Source organism: Stegodyphus dumicola, chromosome 1 (assembly GCF_044657685.1).
Source record: "Stegodyphus dumicola isolate Sdum_Otavi_A_Nest chromosome 1, ASM4465768v1".
In the NCBI taxonomy this organism is placed as follows: domain Eukaryota; kingdom Metazoa; phylum Arthropoda; class Arachnida; order Araneae; family Eresidae; genus Stegodyphus; species Stegodyphus dumicola.
Window position 1 is genome coordinate 99,920,690 of NC_140768.1, and position 23,815 is coordinate 99,944,504.

The 23,815-nt window shown below is 31.4% G+C and overlaps 2 protein-coding genes across 10 annotated transcripts in view; one reads left to right on the top strand and one right to left on the bottom strand.

Annotated features, from left to right (window-relative positions):
* The window catches only part of LOC118180895 (uncharacterized), a 111,258-nt gene extending 94,177 nt beyond the window's left edge, over positions 1 to 17,081 (bottom strand). For 2 of the 9 annotated variants that reach the window (XR_015041587.1, XM_085818202.1), the window contains exons 1-2: positions 6,484 to 6,782; positions 5,776 to 5,940 (exon numbers count right to left, since the gene is read on the bottom strand). Coding sequence is in view for 8 of the 9 variants with exons in the window: in XM_085818202.1 (XP_085674328.1) it covers positions 5,776 to 5,940; positions 6,484 to 6,495 (177 nt within the window). In the remaining variant the exon portion in view is untranslated. Of the gene's footprint in view, positions 1 to 5,775; positions 5,941 to 6,483; positions 6,783 to 7,023; positions 7,397 to 7,461; positions 7,482 to 9,021; positions 9,130 to 16,862 lie in introns of those variants that run through there. The other 7 variants (XM_085818196.1, XM_035349957.2, XM_085818197.1 and 4 more) reach the window with 7 other exon arrangements.
* LOC118179464 (outer dynein arm-docking complex subunit 3-like) overlaps positions 9,265 to 23,815 on the top strand; it is a 114,542-nt gene continuing 99,991 nt past the window's right edge. The window contains exon 1 of the mRNA XM_085818173.1: positions 9,265 to 10,537. The gene's annotated coding sequence lies outside the window, so the exon portion shown is untranslated. The remainder of the gene's footprint in view (positions 10,538 to 23,815) is intronic.

Sequence of the window (23,815 nt, forward strand, 5' to 3'; positions counted from 1 at the left end):
TACAAACATAAAATTCACAAAATAACTATCATTTCATTAAAATATAATTAAATTCAAAAACACTACTTAAAATATAAATGAGCACATACATTAAATTAATAAAAATTACCTTACAATCCTAATTACTTTAAACTAAATCATTGCTAATAACAATTTTCCCAATAATACCAAATTCCTTTCCACCTTACATTTAGAACAATGCATAAAAATAATATCCTCAAATAATTAAAAATACTAACTTACCTAATCTTCTTCAGAATCTTGATTATGTGGCGGATACACTTTTCTAATTCATTCAATAAAATTATTGAAAGATTTTTTTCTGCGAATTTTTCCTCCATACTTCCTCCGCTAAATAAAAAGCAAACTTCTCTTTATCACAATGCCTAAATACCCATTTCGAATTCACTTTAGTTAGGGCCATGGGATCCAAAAATTAACAAACACTGTTTCACACAACACAGAATAAAGCTAAATACAAAATTTCCACATTTTTTCCCGATTTCCCCCCTTTTCCGATTAAAGAACCATAATTCGTCCATTAATATCACATGACATATTCCATGATCTCTCATTTCCCTCACGCAAAATAATGCGTAATCGGAACTGAGTACTGCTCACATTATTACCAAAGTCCCAGGTAGTAACCTTTATCGCCTCCAAAATGTCGCCAAACTACCAGTTACCATATTGTAAAGATCAACCAAGTAAAAAAATAAATATTAAGCTTTTTTTTTTTTTTTTTTTGTAAATTCTGATACCCTTTAGATCATAATTCCTCTTTATTTCATAAATTATGGTTTCATATTTTTTATTTTATAATTTCTGCATGCCATCTTACCAGATTTAAATTGATGATCTATAATCCGGAAAAACCTGTAATCCGGAATCGCTGAAGTCCCGACGAGTCCGGATTAAAGTCTTTGTACTGTAGTATCATGAGCTCTATAATGGCACTACAAATCTCTTCTTTCCTAAATTTTTTTGGAGGAATTTTTTTTATAAAATTCTAAAACTAAATAGAGCTTTCTGGTTAGTTGAATGCAGGACAGCAGGACTTTTACTGTACAGTATTAAAAATTTCGAATGTATTATTTATTTTAGCACTTTAAATTTTTCTTTCGAGAGTATTTATAGCTCTTATTTTACAAACATCATAGGGAGATATGTGTGGCCAAACTAGTACTATTTTACAACCTAATTCGTTCAGAACATAACTTGTTTGTAAGGTGAGGAACATCTCTCTATATATAGTTGCACAAAAATTTTTAATTTTAGAGTTTACACAAATGTTACTAAACAGGTGATCAACAGATGGAAGTTATCACTGCATTATATACTGCTTATATTTCTATAATTCAAAACAATGTACACTATGTATAATAACAAATTAAGCTGCAAATTTTCTCAACCTGGAAAGTGATACAGAAAATAAATTTTCCTCAGGTTTAAAATTCCAATGCTATTTTTTATTTAATTAAAAACGAAATCATAACGAAAAATGTAATACACTTTCATCAAAAATTGAAGGGCTCAGCTCTACATTTTTCAAATATTGGAAAATTTTAAAAAATTCCAAATATTTATTTTTTAACTTCTAATGTTAATTTCTTTAATGTTCTAAATGCTTGTCATTAAAAGTAAAAAAGCCTTTAAAATGATTCTTCTGATGCCGTAAAAATGATTCTTTACAGCAACTTCAATGGCTTTTTACTCCAATGCATAGAACAGGTTTTTTATAACAAAAACGATCCATGAACACAAAATCTACCAAAGTGGAGCTGGGCCCTTCTTGCTGCAAGCCTTCAATTGTAATAAAAGTTTCTTTACAAAATTCATTATACTTCATACAGTGGAAGAAACAGTCAGAAAACTGTTATATTTGAACAGGAAATGAAGGAAATACATTGATCATCAAAATTAAAGGATAATGATAGAACTAAAACACAACTGATACTTAATGAAAAATTTTTAATAGAAATTTGTACAAAAGCATTAGTTAACATGAATTACAATGTTTGGTAGATGATTATTCGCAAAATATTGAAATTAAAACCAAATTTTTAGAAACTGGAAAATGATGGAAAAATTAAGTAACCCTGATGAAAATTTTTTTCTTCATTATTGTATATGGTCACCTTGGACAGATTTGCATACCTCACAGCTTGATTTCATAGACTTTACCAAAGTGTTGATAAGTCTTGTGGAAAACCACATATACTCAATGAAGCAATGTCATCCATTAGCAAAAACTTTACGTCAACCGCACGCCTAAACGGTCTAACTTGGCATCCAATACCTCGTCCACATATTTCTGAGCAATTACAGAACTTCCTTGGAAAATATTCTACTCGGTGTGGTCTTTTGGCATGATTCCTACCCAAACCATTAAACCGTGGTTGCGGAAACATGATATTTCATGGAGGCAAATCATGTGTTCCTTCTTATCTCCAGATCAAAACATGTCTACAATCACTGTTTAGACTATATCTGGATTCGACAGTAAACAATTACTTGGGTTCAATCATCTTGGCTCTCTTAAACATGACAATGGTACCAGTTTAAATGAGCCTCTCTGGAAAGCTGGAGTGAATAGGACACAAACCATATGCTTTCTCACATACAATCCAACCTTGCTAAGCCCTGTGCAACATTAGAACAGCTAATTTGAATTCCTGTGGCAGCCTGAATGTCTAAACCTATTCTCTTGTAGTCGCTTCATGGTTTCTGCTAGCTGACAATGACAGAAAACAGTCTTCTGATGCAGTTGTTGCTCTTGGTCACCCTTGACCAGGCTATCTATTAACTGATCCAGTGCTTAAAAAGCAGCTCGAAACTCTTGATATCACACTTTGACGGATATTCAAATCTTGGGTGACCTCCATTTATGTTTGGACTTCCTCGATTCTACCAATTTTTTGCCACATTTTACCTTACTTAAATGATATCGTTAAGCCATAACTACTGAATACTGATGACTCTCAGAAACCACACCCACATCAAACAACACTACAGACTGGAATTCCAACATACGACCATTGTGCACAACATTATCAACCATCGAATTTGCCTATTTCTGGCATTAACGTATTCCTGGAAGTGCAATTTTGTGTTCAATTGTATTTAATTAACATAAATAATTACAGCATTGGGCATTAATTGCAACAAAATCCATGTTCATGGAAATTATTGTGTACTTACTATGATTAAAAAATATTATGTCTGCAAAAGGATGATTTTTGATATGTGCAAAAATAAAGATTGGTGATTTGTCAAAATAAAGTTTTGTTATCTTCATCCGTATGCCTTAATCATCAGCCGTGACAGATATTGAAAGCTGCTAAAAGTAACAGTGGCTTCTACGCACTTAAAATATTATATATATATATATATTTCTACACACACTAAATTATTATGCAGGAATGTGTAAATTTGCATATAATGTCATACACAGCAAGCTGTTTACACTTAAATATCCAAGTAACAGCAAAAGAACTGTTGTTCTTTTCCCTGTACATAGCAATTTGTTTTTGCATTAAAAATATCAAATAACTGTACAGATTCAGAATTGCACAGTTATTCCTGATATGATATCAGAATGCTACTGCATTTGGCAATCTGGTAAATGACACCCCAGTAATGGAAAAGTACGAAAACATTTAGCAAATAACTGACAAAATTCGTTCTTCATATAACAATAATTTTATATGAAAACATTCAGTATATTTTTAGCAAAAATTTACGCATTTCTTTTCTACTGAAAAATATTATTCATGGCAATTACCAGTAAAATAATATTATATTTTGAAAAAAGATTACTACATTATGTCTCAGTTATTTATTTGATTAAAGTCTTACGATTTGGAACTTTTCATTTTTGCTCTGGTATATTTCCTCAATATCAAGCACTGCAAGTTTGATCTGGTTTCTTTCTTCGTAATTCTTTACAGCTTGCATAGCTATGCTTTTTATCTAATTATAATTGCTGATCTTTTTACTCCAATGGATTTCATAATTTAGGGGTTGGAATATTTTATAGTAAATCACCCTTATAATTTTCTTGATCTAGACAATAAGTGTCATATCCAAAATCTGTTAACATTGGCAGCATAATCTAACATTTACACTCTTATTTAATTGAACACAAATGCATGCATTCCAAAAGAGAAATCTTCTCTATGATGCTAAACGAAGTTTTTAATTTTACGCCCGCATTTAGTCTTATTATGATTTTTGTAATACTTTTGCACTGAAGTCGCACCACCTGGAACTTTTTGGAAGATAGGAAGACGTATTTTCCTAGTATGAGGTAATATGAGTTTGAGTTGGCTTCTTTCAAGTACCAATTCATGAATTAGAATTTGAAAAGGGATGAAGAAGAGACTATGCTTTTTTTTTCTTTCCCAGAAAGTGATGCTTTAAAGAAAGACAGTGTTTGAATAATCACCCCATGAAATTAAAATGCAACTTGAAGTGGACATGGAACATAAATATAGCGGTGCCACTATATCGATGCCACTACATTATGGTCAATGCCATTATGGTCAAAATAGGAAACTCGAAAAATCAACTATGCTTTTGCTGGGATTTTAAGTTCCAGACCTTCTGACTGTTACATGGGCATGCTTCCAATAGATTGAAGGCATGTAGTAAGGAATGAATAAATTCCTTCATTCTTCTCCATTTAAAGACAAATGAGAGGAGCAAGACCTACTTGCCAAATCAGATGGTGATGAATTATTTTCTACCACATTTTAGTTCAGATGCCACATGCAGCAACTTATTTTGAATGAAAATTCAGCAATGCCCTCACAGGGATTCAAAGTCCATATATCCTGATGTTAGTCTGACATGCTTCTAATTATACCAGGAAAGCATGCAGTAAGAAAGGAGAAAATTCTTCATAATATGGTTTATTGGATCACATAATCCTTTTGTTATTGCTGTGTGATTTACTAACTTATCATGTCAGGAGTTCCATTACTGAGTTTTGTGAACCCAAACTTGCTTCAAGTGAATCATATATAACTGTATAAGTGTTCAAGGAAGAAAATTTATAGTACTGACCAAAAAGCATGGGAAAAGAAAGAAGCCAAAATGCAGCAATATGGTGGTGAAAATGCATGATGAGTACTACCAAGTTTCATAAAGAAGTGGGTATGTGCAATACATATTTACAATTACATACATTTAAATAATTAAAATAAATTATGCATCTTTTCATAGAAAATTTTGATCTGATTACAGCTCAATTAACATACTTCAATATAAGTTACGTACAAAAATACCTATGGTACACAATCTTAGCATTTAAGAAACGAGGGGGGACACTTTTTTTTAACTCGTTGACTGCCGTGGGGGGTCACTGGTGGGCGGCACTTGACTTGGCTACAGCTCCATGGGGGCCAACGGTGACCGGCAATGTGGCCAATAGTAAAAATACATAATTAGAGTAAATATCGATACTGATAAATTTTTAAATAATACCATTGTTACTATAATGGTCTGAAGAATTATAAATCGCAAAAATTATATACAGCATCTCAGGGGTCACCGGTGATTCCCCATCATGAAAAATACATTAAACACATTTATATAACTCATCTTATCTTCCATAGATAATATTTCAACTTAATATACATTGCATAATAAAAAAAATCATATAGGTGCCATGGGCAAACCACTGAAAATGCGCGCAGCAGCCAACATGTTAATAAGATGTTAGTAATTATTTCTTCAAAGGGTTATCTTCAAATATATATGTTATATATTTACCATTCGATGATTTGTAGCAGCATCAATAATAGGAGGAAGCATGCGTAATAGCTCTGTACCAGGAGCACCAGCATTCAGATGAACAGCATCCGTATTATAATAACCAGCCTTTTCAAACTGACTAAAGTATCTACAAGATTCAGGCTCCGAATTGGACTTCTCCATCTGGGAAAGAATTTTTTACAATAAAATTTCAGGGAGATTTTTATATTGCTTCATACGGTATTAAATGTTATAATATTTGATTAAATTATAATCAATTGTATGCTTTCCACAAAAATAACGGTAATGTTTTGTTATCAGGACCGGATACAGAAATGTATGGATGGATGTGTTTATGTATGCATGTATATGTGTATAGATATATATATCTATACACATATACATTTGTATGCACATAGATTTTTTAATCCGGTCCCAATAACAGAACAGTACCAAAATAACAATTACAATGAATACAACAGAAATTACAGGGTAACTCAACACCCAGTCAGTCAACCCAAATATTTCAAAGAAAAAAATCCTACATATATTACATCTCTCCCTATCAAAAACATCCTTCCCAAGTAAGTAAAATTACTGAGAAATTATGAAAAATCAGATAATAAAAGCACAGCATTCGGAAACATAATAATGACAACTAACTACGAACAAAAAAATTTTCTAATGAAGAGCAATGAAAATTTCTTGATAAAGCAAGAGGATTACACTAATTGTCATCTGTCCAGCTTTCAGTTCTTAATGACTGAATGGGTTGACTGCAGAAGATTTTCTTTCTCTTTAGTATGAATAAGAGGCAACTTGTTCCAAAAAAAAGTTTCTAGAAAAGCACCAAAAAGCAACAGCTTTAAAATGCTGTTGCTTTTCTAGAACCTTAAAAATGGTTTGCCATAATCAATATGACATAATCTAATACATAAGATTGTACAGAAAATTTTTAAATTCATGAATAAATCAAGGCTCTGAAATTTTTATTTTATGAAAGATCTGTATTAAAACAATTTTAATCACAATTGAATTCCCTCCTTCTTTTTTTTTTTTTTTTTTTTTTTTTTTTTACAATTAAATTCAGAAAGGAATTCAAGTATTCAAAAAAGAAAGAAAAAAATACAAGCAGTTAAAAATGAATAGCTTTTGGATATTGTGCAGCCAATTAATTCAGACATTTAAACAACAAAATTACAAGCAGGCAGTATCATACAACTAAAATTTAATAGACAATTTTTTCATATTAAGCAACGTTTTTACCGCGTGCGCGCTTTCCGAAATGTAAACGAATATTAATTCATCCTTCACAGAATTGAATTAGTACTTAAAATTACGTCATCAGTTGCGATTGATTTTGCTGTTTTGGTATTCAATTGAAACGCAACGATCACTCTGAGCTCGCGATCGCTCGTTCTCATAGCGATCACTTGGAACCCATCATTCCTCGGCGAAAAACGATCGAATCAATATGGCGGCTGTGTTGTTTGTGCTTTCACGAGAACAGAAATCAAGTGTGCTAAAGAAAATGCTTTAGATCTGCTGAGTGAGCATCAACTTATATCAAAGTATAGGGTGTATAAGGATCCTAGCAAGGGCAGCCGACACATCATCTGTGTTGTATCCAAATTAAGTGCACTTGTTGCTAGTGGACATTGATTTAGCGTTGTGTTGTTTATATTTGTGTTGATGGATTGCTACCTAATTCAGAGAAATATGCGTGGATGCACTGTATCAAATTATTCATATCGTTCCAGAAATAACTTTAGTATGTTCTATTCCCCGAGAAATGAAGAAATACGAAGAAAATGGGTAATTAATTCTTGTCCATTGGAATAGATTCCGATCGCAAGACCGCGCGCTTTTGAAGTAAGTTCAGCTTCGTATGTTTTCATAATTGTTAAAAAAATAAGTGTTCATGTTTCAGTGAAATGTGTATTATCATTTAAGTATTGCTAATTAATGACAAACTGATTTTATATGTACAAAATGAATATCAGAATGTGTATAGTCAATACACAGATACCGACGGCGATAAGTAGATGCTGATGTGATTTTCTTTATTGTTATTATCGCGAAAGGACAAAGTTTAAATAATTATATTATACATTTGATTTCAATTTTGTGCGTGATTATAACTACGAAGTGCACTTTTTATTTAAATTTTAATGCGGGATTCATGGTTTAAAATCGTATGTTATTTTTTGACCTTATTATATTGTCGCCAAATCTGTCAGTCGGCCTCCAATGTAAAAAAAAAAAATGTAAACATTGGATAATATGATTGAAATTATGCATTATATAATGTTTCCCTTAAAGTAACATTAATATATCGTATTTATATTCATTTTGAAGAAGGTATGCATCAATTTAGGTATTTAACGAATAATTTTGACTGTATTTATACATCCATGTAGACTGTACTTCCACCTCTTTCCTTTAACTGGGATTGCTGTCAATTTATTTCCAATGTATCAACATAAAATATATTTTAAAATGCTGTACAAGCTTAGTCAGTGATTCTTAATTTAATTCAGACAATTTTTTATGTGTAATTAAAATAATTTAATAATATATGTTACTGTAATTTACTATTTTTGATTTTAATGCTTTAGAAATTTGCTAAATCAAGTTTATTTTTGTGTGACCTTGCATCAGAGGCGCCAATGATAAATCTGTTTTGGCTTTCACTGCTAAAGTTTTTTAATGAAAAAAGTATTACTGATGTAAAAGAATGAAAAAATGATATTTACTTCCTAATCAGTGCCTTATGATATTGCAATAACTTAAAAGGCTTCTTACTGTTTCTTAAGTTGCATAACGTGTTTTCATAACTTCTTGTCATCTTTGTATTTTATTCGTCTATGTTATCAAATAAATATAAAAGGTATGTTTCTAATTAAAAATTCTTCCTTTCATAGCAGTGTTATGTACCATGATGTGATATGTGTTGGCGTTTATTATATAGTTATGAACATTAGAGTCATTATAGAGTTTTATGTATTTATTAAATATATGTAATCTACATCATTGTGTATTATATAATTTTCCTTTTAGAATATATTACATTGTATTTTTTGAGTTGTTAATAGAACTAGGTACATTTTTCTTTTCTTTTGCTTTAAAAGGTCTTTTGAATCACTTTTTTTTTTTCAGTATGCAAAAATTACTTGACCTATATTTTTCACCTGTATATGATTTATGTGAATGAAAGTCTTTTAGGTTAGCTGTTTTCATAAAAGAATTAAAATAAAATAATACCTTTGAAGAATTTTCATAGATAAAACTTTAAAACAATAGCGCTGAAAAGCCAGAGATCGCACACCAAACGTGAACTGCAACCCTAAAGAATGGTTACGAGGAGTCAACCTGCACATCTGGTAGCTCTTTCATTGGTTATTTCGAAACAAACGCAACTTCCGACCACGTGACAAACAGCATCGCGCATCAAGTAACCTCTGGCAACCCCTACGAGTTCGACTGGTAGGGAAGTGTTTCAAATGAATACCAAAAATCACTCGTTTTCAAAATTGATCGCTAATGCTGGATACAACAATCGCTGTTTGAGCGATCATCGCTGTTTCAATTGAATGAGGCCTTAACGATCACTAAATGTTTCAATTGAATGAGGCCTTAAATTCCGATCAAATCTAAAGGTAAACATTCTTATTGGCTACTGAAAATGACGCAAAATGACTAGACCATGAGCGATGAGAGAGTATTCATGTTACTTTGCTACTTAAATAATTGTTCACTGTGAATATTGAAGAAACTTAAATATGATACGATTTTCAGATAATGCAAGGACAAATATTTTACACAACAGAACGGACAAAGATTGTCGAAATATATAATAATAATGGCATTAGGCATGAGTAGCTTAATGAAATCAAAAGTTTACCAAAAATTAGCAAAGAAATCAGCATTTCATTATGGTATTTTCAAGAAATGAAATAATTTACTGACTTATTTTAAGTACTATATTCAATAGTTTCATTTGACCATACATTTTATAAATAAATATTAACTCTTGAACTTTATTTTAATGATTGTAAGATGATAAAGTAAATATGATGGGCAGTTTGAGCAATATAATGGGACTGTGTGTTTATACTCAGTTGTATTTTAAAAGAAATGTGAGTCAATATGCCTTCTTGCCAAGGAGGTTAGAATTTGCATTTTACTGAACATTGAATCGTTAGACACAAACCAAGACTGCGCAGAGTTCAAAAATTAGTTAAACGAAGTAAAATAATAGACTAATTTTGATTTTAATTAAAGGATACTACATATATTAAGGGATATTATGAAGAACTCTTTACATTAAGCGATATGTATTCAAAAATAAAAAGCACGATAAAAACCTAGAGTTTTATGTATTTATAAAGGTTGACTAATTGGCAACACTATGTAGACGAATGAAGAAAATTCCAGTGTTTTTATAAATTTGTCTGGAATACTCCGTGGTCTGGAAATTGTATTATGATTCACATTTCTGTAGATTTTTTTTTCAATCAGAATTTTTTAATTTGTATAAAGAAAACGTTTTATTGCAAAGAACTGCTCAGAAATTCTTTAGTTTGTTGATTCTTTATTGAGGTTGCTAAGCAACCAAGAGTTTAGTTCGTACATGGAGCGCGGGAATTTCTCATTCATGTGATCTCTTTATAGTTTTTAGTTATATTTTGTGCATTATTTATAATGCATGTTATATTATCGAAAGGTTTCAAGAAACTGTTGTTTGTTATTAAGAAACTGATGTTCTAAAATTAATAAAGTAAGTTGGCTCTAATAGTTAAGAACAATATACCTCATTTGTTGTGTATTATATCTATTCGAAATTTCACATATACGTTTTATGTATCAGACTATACGTTAGAAATATAAACATTATCAAAAGAGCTTTAAACCTGTAATTTAATACAAATTCTTCAAATAATAGTTTCCTTATTATGTAATTAATTACACTTATTACAAAAGTTATATATAAGACAGAACGAATGAACTACTACAAGGGAAAAAAAATCTTAATAATGATGTCTTAAAATGAGTAATGTGTGTTACAAACTCTGAAGTTTTGGAAGTGCTTCTATTACTGCATATTTCACTCAGTGTTTCGTATGATGTTGATTTGATACTCCAATTTTCACTAAAAAGAAATGCAAATTTGAAATTAATATTAAGTTTATTTCAAAAGTGAAAACAGAATTCAAGTCAACATAGTAATGCTTATAAATTAAACTATAAGAATTTATTTGTATTTGTTCAAGGGTATTTGGAGTATACTAGTTTGGATTTTAGTTAGTTCCTCATTTAACAAGAATTTCATGATGATATTATAATTTTTTTATCCTATCAGGTGTATTTTAAAAAAAAGCATTTAATATTGATTAGAATTTTATTCAATTCATATTGTCAGTTTTTATCAATTTTTTGAATATTTTCTGCTTCACCATGTTGTCTACTGCTCTTTTTTTCTGGCATCCATAACTGTAATCTTTCTACTGTACAAACTCATTCTTCTGCTGTTTTAACAACCCCTACTCCTTTCTTATATGGAAGGCATTTAATTTTATCACTTTATCATGCTAAATGACTTAGATTAGTTTTTCAGTGCTTCATAATGTTTTCCATGCTTCCGTTCTAATAATAGAAATATTACCATGCTTATATTGTTATAATAATAAAAAACTTCATCATTAAAAGTTAGTGAAATTAATTTGAAGTGTTTATTTTATATTACTCTAAGAATATACACTTTCAAACTTAACTTTCTAGCAAAATTAAGAGCTCTTTCATATTAAGAAAAACTTTATTAAGCCAAACGTGTTTGTATCCTGATTTTCAATCTTGATTTCAGTTTAATGAATAGCATAATAAAATATTTATTGCGAATCAAAACTTGGATTCTGAAAAATAATATAGCATGTATAGAGTGTCATAAATAAACTTTCCTGATCTATAAACCACTAGCAGCCTATCTGCTTAATCCATTGAAATGAAATTTCAAATATTGATTTGAAGTATGTGCTCGAGATTGTGATGATTTAAAACTATAGAGCCTTTACAGTTAAGTTTGCAGTGAAAAAAATTCAAAATTTTCATATGGCAATACCCACTTTCCTGTGCAAATTGATCAGCACATTAGAAAAATCACAAGTGGCTTTGGAGCAATACATCTCTGATAAAAATTGCCAGTGTGAAATATTTGCAAAGAAGGGAATTGTAAAGGACCAGTGATAACATAAGAGAGGAAAGGGAAAAAACTTTTATTGGAACTGCAAGTCTTCAATGTGCGCATCTTCACGGATCATAACACATTGCATGCCAGAGATCACTAACAACATTGGCCAACATAACATTGCAGGAGGAATCTGTATAATGGTACTTGCTTATTAATGCTAACGCCGTAACACAATTCGGCAGTTTTTTTTTTTTTTTTTTTTCTTTCTTTCTTTTCAGGTAGAAGTTACTTATTAGGTGCAAGTTGGTGGTTTTTGTGCCTTTTTTAAAGAAAGATTCACAAATTATTGATATTTTTTGTAAGTTGGTAAACATTACCAACAGATGAAAAGAAAACATACTTTAGCAATTTGAAATACTAATTTTAATTATTGAATAAGGATTATACGGCAATACTAATTCTTCTCCTGAAATATACAGCAATCTGTTTTCGCTTTAAAAAAAATCAGAGAATTGCATTTACGTGGTATTGTCTCTAGAAAATTTTCACTTAAATTCTGTATTCTTGCAAAAATTTTACCATTGCTGGCAAAGGTAAAAATATATTTCATGTTCCCCCTTTGGTGAGAATTTGTATTTTTTTGGTGCCATTCCTGTTATGCCCTCCCAAGTAAAATGGCGTCCAAAACATAACACAATAAAACATAATTATTAAACTCAACAAACTGCATTTTAAATCAAAATAAAACAAGGAAGTAACATAAAAATAGAAATACGTGTTATCTAAATCAGCACAATACAAAAAGTAAATATCGACTTACCTTATTTAGAAATTTCTGTGTCTTCAGTATGTGGCAGCATAAACTGTCCAAAATTATCTGAACTAGAATCTGTATACTGCCGTTGCTAAATAAATTCACAAAAGTAAGAATCAAAATTATCCTCCATAATGCCAGATTGTTGGTGGTATTTCTTTCAAAAATTGCTTTTTATTACCCCCCCCACACACACACACATACCTTGGATAGTGTCAACAGTATAAAGCACAAAATAAGCAACTTGCTTCCTAACCGACATCCAATGCAGAAATAAGCCTTGAGAAATATTTAACAATCAAAATCAGCATGATCATGCCATACAACCATTCCTGTCATGATAGGGTTTCCAAAACATACATCGTAAAATACTTAGGTCACCATAAATGAAACAACAACTTGGTGATAGATGGAATAACAACTAGGCATTAATCCAATGGGTACCCCAAAATATAGACTACCCCTGGCAAGTTCCACAAGCTTGCATATTCAAACTAAGTTTAAGGTGAAAAATATCACAATTTGTTTATATAAAAGTCATTGGAACTTAGAATACCCAAAAAAAGAGTGTATACTAGAATGGCGGCATTGCTTGACTGGAGTATTTTTATGAGCATGGTTGTTGGAAGAATGGTTGCCAGAGTTTGGGGACTTCTACTAAAGTAGTTATGTTAAGATGTAAGTACCTGTATAACTTCACGTTTTATGGCAAATCTTGGGGATTTCATGTGTATACCTTAGCTTTCAGATAACCCTAAAACCAGAAATCCATCAGAGTGAGGTCAGGAGATCACATTGGTCATGAAACTGCAAAGTTACCAGAGATGACTCCAAAGTACTAGCAGCATTTGGCGAACATGTGTGGAAGAGCACCATATTGCACCCATACAGTGTGATTAAGAACATTTTGCTGCTGCCGTTCTGGAATTATATAATTCTGCAACGCTGTTTTGTACCAACCATTTGTGATGGAGCACGTTTCCATATATCTTTAAGTGACTTCTTTGGAGAAGTTTAAACTGAGGATGAATGTGCTTGCAGTACCGCAGCACATACTCACTTTAGTTTCATGTAAATATGTTGCTGCCACATTGTGAGAATTTTCAGCTTCTCATCTGCCCAGTGAATGCAGTTCTTGGAGTTTGTATTTTCAAGTTCAGAAGAAATGGGCCTTATCCATCCATAATATTTCCTGTGGCCACCTGCTATCTTCATCATTTATGATGGGGATTGAGAATGATCTCTTCTTCACAGATATCTTATGTCAGCAATTTTCATCGTACGCATGCTGTTCCAAAACCATCTATTTTTTTTTTCAATGCGCTGATGAGTTTGCACAAAGAAAAAAATAAGGGTGTCACCATTCGAAAATTTTTTAATTTCTTCACTGTAACTATAACCATGAGAGTTCAATCGTTTTAAATCATCACAATCTCGAGTGCATACCTTCAAATAACAACATCTGAATTTTTGTTTCGATTGGTTGAGCAGATAGGTCAATAGGGCTTCATTATATTGGGGAAGTATTTTAATGACTACCCTGTGTATTAACCAAAACAAATCAAAGTACAAGTCTGTAATTTGCATATAACTGCAACCCAAATTCAAGTAGATTTTCAAACTGACCTGGTATTTGTAAATGAATATACATACCGACACTATTTCCACGCGTCTGTGCAATATGACAATGGTAATGCTTTATGGTATAGTTTCAAGTTTTAAAATATTTTCCCCTGAAATAAATTACTTAATTTAATATAAGAAAATATGTTAACGAATTTTTTTGCATGTTGAACATTCATATTTCTCAAAAGTTTGAATTAAAAAATTAATTTTAGGTTTAATATTGAGTACTTTTTACAAATATGACATTTTCGATTAAATCCCAATTTCTAATAAAAACCTAACAGTAGGCTGCTTTTATTTAAAAGTATATAAACATTGATAAGTTATTACTAGCATAAATGAAGGTTAATTTGAAATAGTAAATCAATAAGATGCATGTTCGATTTATGCTTTTGATAAGGTAATAAAGCCAGTAAAGCAATATTTAATGGTTCTTTGCAGTAATACGTACTCAAACAAAAGTAAAGTTCCCAATATCACATTTATCAAGAAATTGAATTTGAGTACTATTTCCTGAGAAATTCGGAGGAAAGGAATGTGAAATATTCAGAAAATCTCAGTAAAATGGGAAAGCTTCAATGTAGAGATATTTGTTATCTATTGTTATGCCAGCTTAAAACACTTGCAAAAAAGAGCATAGTAAAGGACCAATGACAACACAATAAAGGAAAGAAAAAAAAATATTAGAATTGCAAGTTTCAACATGCCCCAACTTTGCAGATGGTAATGCATTGCATGCAGGAGATTATTAACAACAATGATGAACATAACATTACTTTGACATCGGTTTTTAAAAATCGGCTTTTTATCTGCATTTTGCTACAGGCAAAATTTTGATGTCCATTGGCTGATTGATAGAAGTGCAGTTTCGAGAAAAAGTAAAATGGGAAAATTTTCATTTATTAAAACTGTAATTTTGATAAGACCAATAATAATAGATGGAAGGAAATAATAAGCTTTTTTAAATCAGAAAGTTAAGGAAGAGCGAATTTGCTATGTTAACTGAATTTAAGCTCATTTTAATCTTTTTATCTTCCTCACTGCTATGCCAACAAAAGAGAAACAACATACCCCTCCAAATAAATATGGGTTGATCTTTACATTATGGTAACTTGGCGATTTTTTGGCGAAAATTTGGCAACCAACTCTCCTACAGCAACCTTCTATTTTTTTTCCCTGCCGCCATTTTGTCTTCACGAAGTAAAGACGTGTTTCTTTTCTTCTTATCTACTGAACACTTCTTCCAACAATCTACTAGCCGAATTACACTTATGCTAGAAATTTTATCAAACAAAACTGCTTAATCATGACAAATATTCACTGCAAAATTGGGAAAAAGTGCACAATACCATATACTCCTTACGCGTTTTTCAAAATAACACATACACATAAACCATGTACACGCCGACTTATTTTTACTTAAAAAAACATCCCAGAATTGCAAAAAATGGCATTGCGCACACTCTTCACTATATCCATGTACACTGCTTTTTTCTGATAAATTAGAAAAATTTCACGAAAATACATGACAATTTTCTCTATCTTTAAACCCGGTAAAAAGAACATATATGAAATTACCTGACCGCGAAAAAGTATTTACCCTTTCCAAATATGAACATTTCCACATATAAAATAAATAAAATATCCAAAAACTTTTACCTCTAAATCATCTATTACATTATACACGTCACCAACGAATTCATACCGCAAGCATTACAAATACTTAGTATCAAATATTTAAATTATTTCCTTGCACATTTATTTCAACTTAAACGTATACCAAATTCCTACAAACATAAAATTCACAAAATAACTATAATTTAATTAAAATATCACTAAACCATGTACTCGTCGACTTATTTTTACTTAAAAAAACATCCCAGAATTGCAAAAAATGGCATTGCGCACACTCTTCACTATATCCATGTACACTGCTTTTTTCTCATAAATTAGAAAAATTTCACGAAAATACATGACAATTTTCTCAATCTTTAAACCCGGTAAAAAGAACATATATGAAATTACCTGATCGCGAAAAAGTATTTACCCTTTACAAATATGAACATTTCCACATATAAAATAAATAAAATATCCAAAAACTTTTACCTCTAAATCATCTATTACATTATACACGTCACCAACGAATTCATACTGCAAGTATTACAAATACTTAGTATCAAATATTTAAATTATTTCCATGCACGTTTATTTCAACTTAAACGTATACCAAATTCCTATAAACATAAAATTCACAAAATAACTATCATTTCATTAAAATATAATTAAATTCAAAAACACTACTTAAAATATAAATGAGCACATACATTAAATTAATAAAAATTACCTTACAATCCTAATTACTTTAAACTAAATCATTGCTAATAACAATTTTCCCAATAATACCAAATTCCTTTCCACCTTACATTTAGAACAATGCATAAAAATAATATCCTCAAATAATTAAAAATACTAACTTACCTAATCTTCTTCAGAATCTTGATTACGTGGCGGATACACTTTTCTAATTCATTCAATAAAATTATTGAAAGATTTTTTTCTGCGAATTTTTCCTCCATACTTCCTCCGCTAAATAAAAAGCAAACTTCTCTTTATCACAATGCCTAAATACCCATTTCAAATTCACTTTAGTTAGGGCCATGGGATCCAAAAATTACACAACACTGTTTCACACAACACAGAATAAAGCTAAATACAAAATTTCCACATTTTTTCCGGATTTCCCCCCTTTTCCGATTAAAGAACCGTAATTCGTCCATTAATATCACATGACATATCCCATGATCTCTCATTTCCCTCACGCAAAATAATGCGTAATCGGAACTGAGTACTGCTCACATTATTACCAAAGTCCCAGGTAGTAACCTTTATCGCCTCCAAAATGTCGCCAAACTACCAGTTACCATACTGTAAAGATCAACGTAAATATGTCTTGTCTGCAAAACAAGACTGCACAGATTTTCCAAAGTGTTGTCTTCAAACAGGTATAAACTTGTGGCTTCATTTCTTGTTTAACACACTGAGTGGCATGGATTTTTGGATCTACTTATGAAGACTTGTATTGAAACCATACTAAATAGCTAAATTGTATAATTACTTATTTTAATCTATGTTTTCATAAATGTTCATTCATTAAGGTAATATTTACATCATTAAAGAAAGTAAGAGAGCAAAATATTTTAAGTTATAAACTGATACATACCAAGGGACAAAAAAACTCATGATCGGATCAAGATGGTCATGCTCTTCAGGGGAATAAGACACATAGAAAGATGCTAAGCACCTTCCCCACAATTGTTCAAGGGCCAAAAGTGGGACTGTGGCCAACATTAATCAACGTACTGTCATTGCCCATGGTATGGTTCTGTAGCCAATAAGTCTCCGAAAGTGATATACAGGAATTTCATCTAGTCAGAAGAAAAGGTGGCACATCTGATTTTTCTTGAATCTCATGTTCTTCATTTCTAATTTTTGTGGAAAAAAAAAAAAAAAAAAAAAAAAAAAAAAAACTTTTTTTGGGGTGGTGGTTTTTTTCTTATATGACTTAATACTATTTGTATTTCTTTCTTTGACACACTTTTGAATTTCTGTCTTTAACACCACTGCTGTTCTGTCTGGAATGGTCACCAAAGAAGTTTCCTTTGTTACATAGCAAATTTCTCTGAAAATCCATTGCTGTGAGAGAACTTTTCAAACATTATTTATATATCTCGTAAATAGACTCATCTATTTCACTTATGCATCCACTGCATGTGTTTTCTTATATGGTTCTTTTACATCTGTCATAAAGGAAATAATGCTGTTTCGATACCAGTTTTCAACCTACATTCTCATGTTTTGTTTGCAATATAATCATTTAAGACTTGTTTTAATTTCATAGAATGTGAATTTTCTCATTCTCTATTGCTGGGAAAAACAACAGAAATCTAACGTGTTCTTTTTTATTAGTCAACAAATTCCAATAGGGGGGAATAATGAATAAATAAATAACAACTGAAGAAGTGATGGTTAAATTCTTAAAATGTAAATCTACTTGTACTAAAACATGCCTCTGATATGTACACTGCACAAAAAAAGGGGAGGACAGTTCTATATCTCTCTTTCTACCGGGTCGATTGACAAAATACAAATTGCATTTTTCATGTCGCGAAAGCGCGACTTAGGATGTGTATTAGATTTATATATAGCAGGGTTAGCCAAACTTCATGTCAGTAAGAGCCGCATGTTTGAATTCAGGAGTGTTCGAGAGCCGCATCTAGATTTTCTAAAAGCCACAAGTTCACATTTACATCATTATAGAAGTAGTGGAGGAGGTTTTAAATAGAAATCCCTGATAACTTTGTAAAAAGAGTCTAAACTAATTTATTACTACTTCTTGGACACTGAATAGTTTTAGTTTACCATATTTCATACATATATTTTATATGCACGAGCCACACAAATTGCCTGCGAGAGTCATATCAGGCTCGCGAGCCGCACTTTGGCCACCTCTGATATATAGCATTGTTCTAACATAGGTATTTTGACATAAAATTGCACTTTTTCTGAAATAATATATCAATTTTTTCCCATATTTCGATTCTACGACTCAAATTATGGCTAGCTATTAAATTTTGTAAAATTTGGTGCGAAATTTACGGAGAAATTCAAAAATTTATATTGGCGCAATGTTTTCAATTTGCGCCAAGAATAATTCACTTGCCGCACTTCTTAATATATGGCAACCAATTTTCCTTTTCCTTCTATTATGCTGGAACGGAAAAAAAGGCACCTCGGTCCTACCTTTTTACATTGTGCATGAGCGGAAGAAAAGTCACATCGTTCTTAACTTAAAATAATTTTATCAAAGTTGTAAACCACATTTGATGTTTTATCGCTTTCAACAAATATGCCAAATTTGAAAATGTGCCAGTATATATATTCACGTATATCTCCAGAAATTTTGAATAAAAAACTGTAGTTTTTTTGCATGTATGCTTAGAAATACGTCCACTTTAAGGTAATGGTAAAACTTTTATAGATTATAATTCAAAATTTTTTTACAAATTTTAAAAATAAATCATGTGAAAAATGGATGAATTTTATTTGGAATGAACCTGAATTTCGAAATGTGAAAAGAAGAATCAAATAAATTTAATAAAAAAAGAGATATTAATAAATATATATCAAACTCAATTAATATTGAGGAGCTAACATTTTAAGAGCTAATTTTTTAAAAACTACTTGTTCAATTTTTACAAAACTTGGTAGTTTGCTTTAATTTGAGTCGTAGAATTGAAATATGAAGGAAAAAAAAAAAAAAAAAAAAAAAAAAAAATGGTATGTTATTTCAGAAAAAGCCCGATTTTGGGTCAAAATACCTATATTAGAAGAATGCTATCTATAAAACTAATACATATCGTAAGTCACGCTTTCGAGACATGAAAAACGCAAGTTGAATTTCGTCAATCGGCCCACTAGAACCAGAGATATAGAACTTTTTTTTTTTTTTTTCCCTCGCATTGTACATACATGTGGGTTGAATTATTTTCACATAGATATGCAAAAATATGTCAGAAACACAGCAGCAGTACTGAATGTGAATAATCAAAAAATACTGTTAATCATAACAACAAAAATTTTAAGATTATCTCATTTAACAGATATGCTTAGGAGGAGCAAATTTATGCAGCGATGTACATGATTTTACTTGCTAGAAATTTTAATATCTGTCATGTTAAACTAGAAGGTTATTTTGAAAAATTCATTTTATGATAAATAGCAAAAAAGGAAACCAGCAAACCTTAATAAGTGTCTATAATAACGTATGAATAATTATTTAATGGTAACATAATTAGTTGAGAAGATATATGGGTATTCTTCTATTATCGGGACCGGATTTAGACATATAGGTATGTAGGGCTATATATGTTCATGTATGCATGCATATATGTATGTCTGTTTATGCAGACACATACTTACATACACATGTGCCTACAAACATTGATTCCGGTCTCGATAACAGAAGAGTACAGATATACGCATGTTGGCCAAATGAATAGGTTACAAAGGTAAATTTTCTTTCTTTTTATCAATATTTGTCAAAAACACTGTAAATATAAAACTTCTTCCTGATTCATCCATTTTTACTTCCTCGTACGAAGTAAAGAAAGTGTTGTAATTACGTACGTCATCGGAAATATCCATTTAACAGCTCTCAAATATATTTAGAGCATTTTTTTTGCATGACATCTGTACCTATGGAGAGAAGAAAGGACTTTTTTTTTTTTTTTTTCCCGAAACGGATTGTAAAATGGATTCAGAAGAGATTTTTGATTTTTTTGCGTACATACATATGTATCTCGCATAACTCAAAAACGAGTACCCATAGAACGTTGAATTTTTTATAGCAGACGATTATAACATATAGTTGTGCATCTCCCAATTCGTTGCAATTGGCCACAGCAAACGCATATTGCCATTGTGTTACCCGGCTCGGTGAGTCCTTTTTTTTTTTTTTTTTTTTTTTTTTTTTTTTTTTTTTTTTATATATATATATATATATATATGTTGGTAAGTCGTGGGTTATTTTTGCTTTAAATGTGATTGAATTATGCTGTTCCTATGTCCAAGGTAAGGTTTTATGTCTGTAATTGTCTACATGCAACATTTGAAGAGCTTAAGTGCTTCTAAGCCTGATACGGCCGTCATTTTTTAGCACTTGAAACCCTTAGTAGAGTAGTGAATTAAATCGGTTGATGCACCAACTCCAGTGTCTTTGAGCCCAGTGTGCGCGAAAGTTAATTTTCAATTTTGTGCACCGAAAATTTTGTTTTCCTGCCAGCTGTATGAATTTCTTTTTTTTTTTTTGCGATAAATGTATTTGGTATTTTCGGTTTTCCTGATTTTACAATTTTTCATGAACATTGAGTTTAAATGTTCTTTTTGCCTAACCGCGAAATGAGAACTGAATTTATTGAACTAGAAATATATCACTAATGAAATTAGAGGAAATAGGTTTAAATGAAGTGCAGCAGAAAATATGTGTAATTTAATACGCCGTACAAGAAAGTCATGAGGTTCCATATCAGATATTTTCCAAAATGGATTCAGAAATGATTTTTTGTGACTTCTGTACGTACGTTTGTATGTAGTTCACATAACTGAAAAACGATTAGCTGTAGAACATTGAAATATTGAATATGGAACTGCTATAATATCTAGTTGTGTACCTCCCTTTTTCGTTGCAATCAGGTGCTTCAAATGTGTATATATGTTTTTTATTCTTATATGTTGGTAAATTGTGCATTTTTTGTTTTAAAAGTGATTGAATTATGTTATTCTTATGTTCCGATTAAGGTTTTTATGGCTTTAGTTAATCTGCAAGCAATAGCTGTAGCCCTATCAGTAATTAAAAAGTTTAAATGGTTCAGGCCTAACGAGACCGCCATTTATTTCACATTTGAAACTCTTAGTGGAATGGTGAACTAAATCACTTGGTGCACTAACTTCAGTGTCTTTTTACCCAAGGAGAGCAAAAGTTAACTTTAAATTTTTGTGCAGGGAAAATTTTGTTTTCTTGCCCGTTAGCCGAATTGCTTGTTTTTTAGTAGAAGCTCTAATTTTAATTGCAAATTTTTTAAAGTGCTTTTACCTGTATTTATTGTTTTATATTTTCTATGAAGATGTTTTGAACTTTGGTGTGAGTCGGTTGAATGAGAAATATATCTAGTGAAATTCGAGGAAATAAGTTTAAACGAAGAGGTTCAGCAGAAAATGTGTATAATTTAATAGGCCGTAAAAATTTAATAAAAAGAATGTTGTGTGGTATCCACATCATATATATATATTTTTTAAATTTTGTCTACCAAACAGATTTGTTAACGAAAATCCTTGGTGACAGGCAGAACTGGCTTAGTTTCACTTTTTATAAAAATGCTTTGATTTCACTAAGTACTGATGTTTACACAGATATCATGCATATGAAATTTATTAGTATTTTATAATGCGAAATCCGAATCTGCTTGTTATTTTCTGTGTAGAAAACAACAGGGTGCCCCTTGAGATTTTCAGCAATTTTCTGACACTTAGAAGTAATGTTTCCAAGATGGCTGTCGCCTAAAAGAATGCCAAAAACATATGTTGCAAAAACAACAAAAGAACTTAAAAGTCGTAGCTAGAGCTTTCAGCGCCCGGGGACAACTGAAGATTTTGCGCCCCTTTCTATGTGCCAAGAATGGAAAACATTTCACTGAAAAATTTCGTAACATCAATTTGGCGTCCCTTGTATCCTGCGCCCGTATAAGTGCCCCACTTACTCGATCCTAGAACTTACCTCGTTTGTTCTTAGCTGTGTCTCATCGTTAGTGTCGGATGATTGCGGCTTATACAATTCATACAATCCCTGAACGGATCCTCCTCTTTCTGATCCCGGTAGCGGCAAAGCCACATAAATTCCGCAAAATAGGAGGCGAAAATTTTGCCCCACGAAAGACCCCGCTTGCGAAACTCGCGCTTAATCTAGATCCGCATGCCTTCAATGGTGTTGGTATGAACACCTTTCTCGCCACAAACTTACTGATTCTTAAGCTCGAACAGACGCATTTATTTCGTACAAGATTGGCATATTTATAGCGAGAGCTAATTAAACCTTCATTCGTACTTCAATTAATTACAGCCTTCTTATCCTTTCACGCTAAATCATGAAAAAAAACTAGTATTTATCTTGTCAGAGATACTTTTTTGTGGAAGTGACAGGACAATGATTAATTAGAAACAGCTAACGAAAACCAAAGGTCAATTAATGGCAGTTAAAATTCCAATAATTCAAAATATATGATTTGTAGTATGTGGCTCTCGATCACTAAACTAAGAAGTTCCAATCAGATTTAAACTTAAGAAAAACATTTGCAGGTAACAAAAAAATGGCTGCCATAACACTAGGGAAACATAGTCGATTCTGGGTTACCAGAAAACCTGTAGCAGCACTGGCATTTACCGCCAAATCAAAGGGCACCTTCTCCTACACTAGAGTCATTTTTTGTTGCTATTTTATTTATTTTTATTTTTTATATGTTGTTATTGTTTTTATATATGTTTATCAGCAGAAGAAGAAAGATCCGTATGTTACCAGTAATGTGTAGAAGCCCGTATTATATGGAATGCCAAAAACTGGCCGGCAATGTACGAAACGATTAACATTTCACGGATTTCCTACGCAATCTACAGAATGGCAAATGACAAATCGGCTAAAAATAGCCCTAAAAGGTTAAAATGAACTCAGGAAGAAAAATTTCCCACTGCTTCTTTGGAAACTACAGTGTGAGTTCCTGTTCCTGACACCCGAAAGGGACGAGGGGATTCGTGCAATATACCCAGTGGTGCGGACTCGGAGAGCCCTGAGGCATATATTAATATGATGTTGGTTCCTCTGT